We start from the raw sequence: 10,000 nt of genomic DNA, 5'->3' as shown, positions 1-10,000 counted from the left end.
CAAGGACACTGGTCTATAATTTAGTGGGTTTTCCTTATTTCCTTCTTTGAATATTGGTGTAATATTTGCTCTCTCAAACATCTTTTGTGTCTTCAAAGTCTTTCCAGTCCACAGCAACAAAGTATTTTCTTAATTCTTCAAAGTCAGATTTACTATATTTAAATCTTTTCACCTTATAATTTTCATCAATGATTACATTTTCATTTTTTAATTTAAATTCCATCAACACATGATCACTTTATTAACCTAGAGGGCTATCATAGTGTATAGTTTCAATAATTTCTGTCCTTGGTAAACACTAATTCAAGTCTTGATGGTTTATCTTTTCCACTAAATCTGGTATCACAATTAACCCATTGAGTCATCAAGTTTTCCACCGCCCAGTTTAACAATCTATTACACCATGAGTTTTCACTTTCAGTAGTTGTCATGTCTCCCAATTTATCTCCTTACAATTAAAATCACCAACAATAACTATATCACTACTTTCCATCACTATCTTTTCAAGACCTTTTAACACATCTACCAACATATCTTCATGCTCTTCTTTTTGCCAAGCATTGGTCATGGGTGGCACATACACTCCTGCATAATTCATTATCCTTCCATTTCTGCTTCTAATCATCACTTCTAGAATTTCAGACTTGTCTTCACTTTTTATTACCCTATCCATTTTAACACACTTTTTAGTTAAAATGATCACTCCCCCTCCTCCCTTGTCACTTCTATTTTTGATCCATAAATCACATTTATCATCACCAATGTCAGGAGTTCCCCATTCATTTTTCCATTTTGTCTACATAATACTGCAACATCTGGTGCAGTTCTGCTTAATAACTCATTTAATTTCATTTTTGTTGACATTGATCCATTTACATTAGTATAACATACTTTACTTACTGTTTGATGTACCATTTCTTTATTCTCATACCTCTTACTCTCCAGAAAAACTTCTTCTCCTCCTCCGTTCGTTGTTTGTTTTCTTTGCTTCAACCTTTCAGTCTCGTCCATATCCCTGTTTATCCATACATTCTTATATTCTTTATCTCCAGACAACCTCCAAGACCCATCAATTACTTCTTCTGTTTGTACCTGTGTTGGAAACCTTATTCTTATGGGTCTCATTTTTTCTTCTTCATATTTCCCAATTCTTTGGAACTCTTCCACTTGCTTTACTACCTGACTGTCTTCACCTGTCACTTTCTTCAGTAACTTATTCAACAGGTTCTTTTCCTTTTCCTCGCTTTGAATTCTGCTTACTATTTTCTCTTCCTTTAAACCAAATACAATTACTTGTTTATGTTTTTTACAGTGTCTCTCACTAATTGTTTCTCTTTTTGAAAAACATTTTGTTTCTCATTTTCTTGTTCTATTATTTTCTTTAGTGATTCTTCTTCAAATCTTTGTTCATTCAACCACTTATTTTGCCTCATTTCCACATCCTTTACACTTACCTCCATTTCCACATTTCCTTTCTGAACAATTTCTACTTTATCCTTTATTTGTTTCTTCAAACAATCATTTTCCACCTTTAACTTCTCATTTTTGTCTTCCATCTCAATCAACTTTGCTGTAATAGTCACCAACCCAAAAATTTTCTACAGTGCAGTCTATAATTAAGTTCTCTTTCTTCTCCAGTAAAACCTTTAAATGAACCTCTTTCTTTTGGGGTGCTGCCTTCTGCCATGTTTGTCCAAAATGTAAACAAACCAAACTAAACTTTCCTAGGGATGGGATAACTATACTCACAGTACTGTTTCTCCCCTCCCTATTTACCACCTAGGTATTCCTGGGCCCTCATTACAAATCTTGTTCCACAATGAGCAATTTGTGTTATTCCTTCCTTCTATATGCAAAGCCCTAGAAAACATGTCCTGTCAACTCCAAAACCCCTGTGTGTGTGTGTGTGTGTGTGTGTGTGTGTGTGGTACATCTTGCTGCAAAAGTATAGTCCAACACTTTTCATATTATTTTCCCTCACTGGGGTCTGAAAAAGAGAGAGAGAGAGAGAGAGAGAGAGAGAGAGAGAGAGAGAGAGAGAGAGAGAGAATCTGTCTCACATCACATGATAAGGCCTCTCTCTCTCTCTCTCTCTCTCTCTCTCTCTCTCTCTCTCTCTCTCTTGATAACTTCCATATTTTGATTTATTATACATATATTTGTAATATGTATATCCATATATATATATATATATATATATATATATATATATATATATATATATATATATATATATATTCACTGAGCTAAAATGGCTACTTTTGTTCATAATATTATGTAAGATATCAAGCTACATTTGTAATAGTTTCCCTTTTATTTCCTTTTTCTCTCTCTCCTAGATATAGGTGACAAGCAGAAGAATGTACATTTTATGGTAAACTATTTCTGTGTGTGTGTGTGTGTGTGAGATTCACCTACAGTCGTCTGCTGGTCACCCAACTAGCTGTTCCTCTAAGGAAAGAGCTCAGAGCTCATAGAGACCGATCTTTGGGTAGGACTGAGACCACTTACACACCACACACACACACGTGTGTGTGTGTGTGTGTGTGTGTGTGTGTGTGTGTGTGTGTGTGTGTGTGTGTGTGTGTGTGTGTGTGTGAGATTCACCTACAATCGTCTACTGGTCACCCAGCAAGCCATTCCCCTAGGGAAAGAGCTCAGAGCTCGTAGAGACCGATCTTTGGGTAGGACTGAGACCACTTACACACCACACACCAGGGCAGTGAGGTCACAACCCCTTGGGTTACATCCCATGCCTACTTGCTGCTAGGTGAATAGAGGCTACACATTAAGAGGCTCACCCATTTGCCTCGCTGCTCCTGGGATTCGAACCTGAGCCTTCATGGTTGTGAGCCAAGCATGCTAACTGCAGTGTGTGTGTGTGTGTGTGTGTGTGTGTGTGTGTGTGTGTGTGTGTGTGTGTGTGTGTGTGTGTGTGTGTGTTTAACTAGTTGTATAATACAGGGTTCAAGCAGGGCTCATAGTGTCCTGTCTCTATATCTATATTTATCCAGAATTTCCTTAAACTTATGCATGTTTGGTGCTGTAACAACCTCCTCATTTAGACCATTCCACATATCCACAATTCTATGTGGAAAACTGTACTTCTTGATGTCCCTCAAACAATGACTCTTTCTGATCTTCTTTGAGTGTCCTCTCATTTGTCCAGCTTCTTCTTCCAGCAACACCAGATCCTGCCTGTCTATCTTCTCAATGCTGTTAACTATTTTATACATTATTATTAGGTCTCCTCTCTCTCTTCCAACTTGCAAAGTTGGCAGTCCCATTTCCTTCAATCTCTCTTCATACATTAGGTCTTTCAGCTCCCGTACCATCCTTGTAGCTGCCCTCTGAATTCTTTCCAACTTCTTTGTTTTTCTTCACATACAGACACCACACCAAAGTTGCACATTCCAGTCTGGGACGTAGCATAGTGGCCATCATTTTTTCATCATAGTGTTATCCATGTAATGAAATGCCACCGTAATATTTGTGTGTGTGTGTGTGTATTTACCTAATTGTGCTTTATGGGAAAAGAGCTATGCTCATGCTGTCCCATCTCCATATCTTTTAATATCTAACTTAACCTTGAATCCATGTATACTTTCTGCATTTACTATCTCCTCATCCAGACTGTTCCATACATCAATACTTTTATATGGGAAACTATACTTTTTGACGTCTCTTCTACAAGCACTCCTTTTCAGCCTCTTTCCATGTCCTCTAGTGTCCCATATATCCCAGACCATTAAGTCACTCCAGTCCACCTCCTCTACTCCCTCATATGCTTTATATATCGCAATCAAGTCTCCCCTTTCTCTCCTCTTTTCCAACATTGGTAGATGTATCCTTTCCAGTCTCTCCATATGACAAGTCCCCGATATTTGGTATCATCTTCATAGCTGCCCTCTGAACTCTCTCCAACTTACTTATATCCTTTTTCTTGTATGGTGACCACACTACTGCTGCATATTCTAGTCTAGGTCTTATCAGCAACATGATCATCTTCCTGAACATCTCTTCATCCACATATGCAAAGGCCTGCCTTATTCTTCTCAACAAGTTATAGGTTTCTCTTGTAATTTTGCTAATGTGTCTCTCCAGGGTCAGGTTCTCAGTCACTGTAACACTGAGATCCTTTTCCTCTTCTGCTCCACTCAACCTTAAACCATTCAACACATAATTTCCTTTTACTCTTCTTGTACTTTTTCCAAATTCTATTACTTTACACTTCTTTAAATTAAATTCCATTTCCCATCTATAACTCCACTCTGATATATTGTTCAGGTCTTCTTGTAATGTTCCACAGTCCTCTGCACTCTCAACTTTCTTCAGCAACTTTGCATCATCCACAAAAAGGCTCATGTAGCTGTTCACACTCTCTATCATATCATTTATATAGACTGCAAACATGATTGGTGCAAGTACTGAGCCTTGGGGTACTCCACTTACAGCTTCCCTCCATGATGATTTTGATCTTTTACCACCATTCTCATTTCTCTGTTTGTCAAGAAATTTTCCATCCATCTCAGTAGGCCGCCCCCCTTAGCCCACCATTATGCTTCAACTTCCACAATTTCCTGTGTGGCACTTTATCAAAGGCCTTCTTCAGATCTAAATAAACACAATCTGCCCATCCATCTCTTTCTTGCATTATATCCACCACTCTAGAATAAAATCTCAGTAAGTTTGTAGCACATTATCTCCCTCTCCTAAATCCAAAATGTTGCTTTATTATCACTTTATTTCCTTCTAGGAAATCCATTTATCCTTCACCAATCTTTCACACGTTTTGCACACCACACTTATTAGAGACACAGGTCTATAGTTTAAGGGCTCCTCTTTACTACCACCTTTGTAGATTGGCACTATGTTGGCTCTCTTCCATTCAACTGGGACTCTACTTTCAATTAGGGAGCTTTCAATAATATTATGTATTACCCATGTCAACTGCTGACTGCACTCTTTTAATATCCATCCTGACACTCCATCAGGTCCAGGGGCCTTCCTAACATCTAGTCCCTCCATCTGTTTCTGGACATCCTCTTCAGTCACTTGGATTTCCCCCAGACCCATTTCCTCACTCATCTCACTCTGCTACACAAATATTCTCTCTTTTATGAATACTGATTGAAAACTCCTGTTCATTATCTCTGCCAATTCAGCCGGATCCTCACACATTTTACCATTCACCTTCAATCTGCTTATTCCTTCTCTATTTTTCATTTTGCTGTTCACATATCTGAAGAATAGTTTTGGTTCCTCTTTGCATTTGTCCATAACATCTTTCTCATAATTTTTCCTTTCTTCTCTAATAACCCTTACATATTAATTTCTTGTAGTTGTGTAGTTTTGCCATAGCTCCTGCGTATTTTTCCTCTGCCATCTATTCCATGTCGTTTCCCTCTCCTCCCTGGTTATTTCACATCTTCTATTATACCAATCATTGTTATATCTTCTCTTTGTCTCAACTTTTGGCACATACGAGTATCTTTTCACTCCCTCTTCATAAATATTGATGAAAGCTTCCCAATTCTTTTGCACATTACTTGCTGTGATAACTGTACTCCAGTCCACTTCACCAAAGTATCTCCTCATTTGTTCAAAATTTGACTTACAAATATTTAAATCTTTCACTTTTATAATCTTCATATCTACTTTCCTCTCTTTTTTCTTCAATACAAAACCTTATTATGACATGGTTGCTTTTTCCTAGTGGACAATTATAGTTCATGTCTTCTATAATATCAGCTTCTTTTGATAATACCAAATCAAGTCTTGATGGCTCCTCTCCTCCTCTGTATCTAGTGTTTTCCTCAACCCACTGTGTCATAATATTGTTCATTGCCAGTTTCAGAACCTTATCTCCCCATGGCTCTTCTCCTCCTCTTGTGTTCCACTCCTCCGAATTTATCTCTTTACAATTAAAATCTCCCATTATAACAATTTTGTTGTTTTCTTTAATTTTCTTTACAAGCCATTCTTTTATCTCACTCAGCAACTGTTCATACTCTTGTCTATTCCAGGCCTTTGTTTTTGGTGGGACATACACCACTGTGACATATCATCTTCCTCTTCTTCCATTTATTAGTTGTAAGTTTAGGCCTTCCACCAAGCCTTCTGCCTTTTCCACACTCTCCATCCTGATACCCTTTTTAACAAGCATCATCACTCCACCTCCTCCTTTTCCACATCTGTTTCTTATCCACATATTGTACTTTCCCCCCTCCTAAATTTGGTGTCTCTGAATCTCTTAGTTTAGTTTCTACCATTGCCATGATGTCTGGTTCATTTGATTTTATAAATTCATTCACTTCATCCATCACTGAAACTAAACCATCCACATTAGTGTATGCCACTGTCCATGTCCCTCCCTCTCTTACAGCTGTCCCTCTGCACCCCTAACTCTTTGCAGGTACCACTTCCTCAACCTTAGGTCCATTACTCTCCAGAAAAAAAGTTCCCTTTCCTCTTGTGTTCTCTGTTCGTTCCTTTCTTTTGCTTTACTTCTCAATTCATTAAGTTTCTTCCTTTCTTCCTCATTCATTTCTCTTCTAATCCAGACCTGTTTAAACTCGTTACTTTTGGCTAGCTTCCACGCATTTGCCAATGTTTCTTCAGCTGCTGTTTGGGATTTTTAGTTTAATTTTCAATGGTCAACTTTTTCCTTGATTGTGTGTGTGTGTGTGTGTGTGTGTGTGTGTGTGTGTGTGTGTGTGTGTGTGTGTGTGTGTGTGTGTGGATGGGTGTGTTATTTTCTGTTAGAATTGATTGTTACCATGAAGTACAAATGTTCTTGCACAACAATAATATTGAAAGTCAAATAAGACACCATATCATATACCACCTACATTCTGAAAACAACTGTACAATGTCCAGGAAGAAAAATAACACCACTGGCTAAAGAAAGCCAGGATACAAAAGATGCCTCCTCATATATGGTATGACACGCATGAGGACATAGTAAATGCATCTTTGTGTTGAAAAGGTAAATCTTGGCCACTTGATCTAGATGTGCTTGGTCATGCACCTTGTAATAGTAGTGTAACTTCCTTGATGGGTAATGGGCCAGATGTAATGCTGATTGGATTCCCTTTCCCAGAGCCTTAACATCCCAGCTTAGCTGTCTTTTGTGTCCTGCTGCCACTTGCAAGCCAGGCCTCACCCTGGGCCCACCTCACCCTGGGTCCTGAGACTGGGACTGGGGTCAGATATCAAAGTTTACCAATTGTGTCCTCTGCCTCTGCCACATCCTGTGAGTACCAGTGACCCAGTCACGGCATGGGAAACAAATTCCCCTCCCACAGGACATGAATGTGTGTGCCACCATGCCACACCTTAGGACACTAGGACATGGGGACAGCATGGACTAGGGTTTGGCCTATATCTCCTACACTGACCCCAAATCCCTTCTGTGTTTCCCAGCCAGGCCCATAGTCTGGTATATCGGCTTGAAGCAACTTCATGCCTGCTACACTACCACGACCAGGGATGGGATGGCACTGGATTCCAGGCCATGTAGGTTGAGAAACGTTGGGGAGCTGGAAGAGAAGATAAATTAAGAGCTAGCTTGCTCCCTGACTGAGTGGCCAAAGAGAGAAAAAAGGTCAGACAACACCTGGCACTGAGTGAGAGAAAAGAAGGAAGCTAAGCCTGCCATAGCAACTGGCAAATCAGACAAAGTCAACAGAAATCTGTGAGGCTGAATCACCTGGCCTAATAGAAGGGGCATCCTAGGGGAAATCCTAGGAAATCAAACCAAAGATGAAGGTTGAGGCTCCCAAGGCAGTAAAGGGCATAGGGAAGAGTTCCATGAAGGAGATCTGCTCTCTCTCTCTTGGCCTGCAACTTCCTCTGGTGACTGAACACCTTGGTCATAAACTCCAGGGTCCAATGCAGGAATTTTATCACAATGTAAATCCAGAGCAAAAATAAGAATGGTAACTAATGTATATTATGAGGGTCATGGGCAACACTAGAAATAAATCTGTGGCAGGTGGAACACAGGCATCTGCAACTGGTAAGATCCCTATTCAAGCTCACATCAGAATTGGGGGTGCAGACCAGCTGAATTCCAACTGCCTCCTGACCACAATCTGAAGTCTCCCATGGAGAGAATTCTTCTCCTGGAACATTAGAAAAGCCCATAGAAGGAGACAAAGCTGCCATAATGTTGAAAGGGTGCACAAAAAAAGACCAATAAACGGACAAAATCAGAGAAATGAGTGCTGACGTGTTAACACAGCCACCACAGCACAAGCATTGGAGTGCCCATGCACCTTGGCTGCAGCACCCTGGAGCAGCGGTGGGTTCAGTTTAAAGGTGTATGTTGGTGTTATTTTTGTGCTTCAGGCATGATTCACATATGGGACAGAGCCTAAGCTATGTGTGATGCAGGCTAGATGTGAAACAAATTCATGTTTGCCATAAGTTTGGCTAGATAATAATTTATGAATGAATAATAATGACAACAATGACAACAACAACAACAATAACAACAAAAATGTAGGATAATGAGACACCACTATTAATAAATTTAAGAAAAGAATAGTAGCCACCTATAACTAAAACAACAGATTGCCAGCAAACTACCATCAAGAAGGAAATGGACAGAGAGAATCAGAAGATTTTGACTAGGCAAGGAGCAAACACAGAAGCAAAGTTATATATAGAGAACAACAAGAAGGACTCCATTAGGACCATAAGCCTTCCTAAGATCAAGGCCAGAGAGGCAACAAGAAACAGCAATACAAAGAATTTCAATAACATGGGTGTAGTCACAATGAGATGAAAGAACATAGTATCATCTAGTGTTGAGTTAGTAAAGATCAGAGAGATTAATTCAGTTTTAGATAGAGATGGAAATGGTGCCATCTGGTTGAAACAGAAAAGGGAGAGACAAGGAAGAGAAATTAAGTTTTCAACATTTTGTACTGATGAGGTCTTGGCAAGTAGCAGAAGGAAACATTTTGCAGGATTTCAGACAAATATAAAAAGCATGAGTTTCAGGAGTATGAAGATGGAAGTACTATTTCTGGACTGTTTCTCATAGACAGCAAGAGAACAACCCAAGTTGAACAGAAGTTTACAAACTTTGGGATTAAAGAAAGTAAATTAAATATATAGCATACACCTACATCTCAAAAAGTCACCTCTGTTATGCTTTCTGTACAGAGATCTCTGATATGGAAGTAGCAGTTATTCCTCAGTACTGTCTCTGGTATTTCCACATGGCAGAGGTGTAATGGCAGATGCATTTTTGCTTTGGAGGATACACAACCAACACTGAAGTGACAGGACAGGAGACAACAGCTTGACAGAATAAACAGAAGAGTTAGGAGTCAACTTTGTCAACATGTCAATTTTCTATCAAACAGTATCATCAGATAATACTCTGAACATGTTTGTAGCATGTTCTGGAGCACGTTTCTGGTACTTTTGTAACAAGTTCAGCTAATGTCCAGGGACAGGTGTGTCAATGCTCTCAAACGCCTATAACTATTCTATTTCAGGATGAAGTGAATTTTTAAGAAAAATCTTCAGCCAGAGAGGACAAATTGAAGAACAAACTCTCTCTCTCTCTCTCTCTCTCTCTCTCTCTCTCTCTCTCTCTCAAGGAAACATTTCCTGGATAATAGCAGAATCTTCACATTTAAAAACTGCAGGCTTCCATCAGCATGTAAATAATTAGTGCTCATAAATTATGTTATAGATTATACTGTACTCAATTTCATCACATCCCATTATTCTTGCATATCACTGTTAGTGTTGATAACCTTTTAAGGAAATTATTATGTAAACATTTATGTACTTGAGGATGAAGGGTATGAGAGTGTGGACACTGTGACAGTGAGTCACCAGCTTAATGGTCAAGTAATGGAAGTCAGGTGGTGTGTGTGTGTGTGTGTGTGTGTGTGTGTGTGTGTGTGTGTGTGTGTGTGTGTGTGTGTCACAAAGTAAGTGTTAGTCACCTGTTGGGCTTCCCAAACTAAAAGCAGGA

At 39.2% G+C, this 10,000-nt stretch overlaps 1 protein-coding gene across 10 annotated transcripts in view; it reads right to left on the bottom strand.

The window, feature by feature from the left end:
* The window catches only part of LOC135101655 (serine/threonine-protein phosphatase 6 regulatory ankyrin repeat subunit B-like), a 224,816-nt gene that overhangs the window by 164,025 nt on the left and 50,791 nt on the right, over nt 1-10,000 (bottom strand). For 2 of the 10 annotated variants that reach the window (XR_010269369.1, XM_064005994.1), the window contains exon 1: nt 932-1,998. The exons of 6 other annotated variants lie outside the window; for them this stretch is intronic. Coding sequence is in view for 3 of the 4 variants with exons in the window: in XM_064005994.1 (XP_063862064.1) it covers nt 932-1,125 (194 nt within the window). In the remaining variant the exon portion in view is untranslated. Of the gene's footprint in view, nt 1-931; nt 2,001-10,000 lie in introns of those variants that run through there. 2 more of the 10 variants (XM_064006001.1, XM_064005956.1) reach the window with 2 other exon arrangements.

This window comes from Scylla paramamosain, chromosome 1 (genome assembly GCF_035594125.1).
Source record: "Scylla paramamosain isolate STU-SP2022 chromosome 1, ASM3559412v1, whole genome shotgun sequence".
NCBI lineage: Eukaryota > Metazoa > Arthropoda > Malacostraca > Decapoda > Portunidae > Scylla > Scylla paramamosain.
The sequence above is the reverse complement of the archived record's forward strand: the minus strand, read 5'-3'. Positions and strand labels throughout refer to the sequence as shown.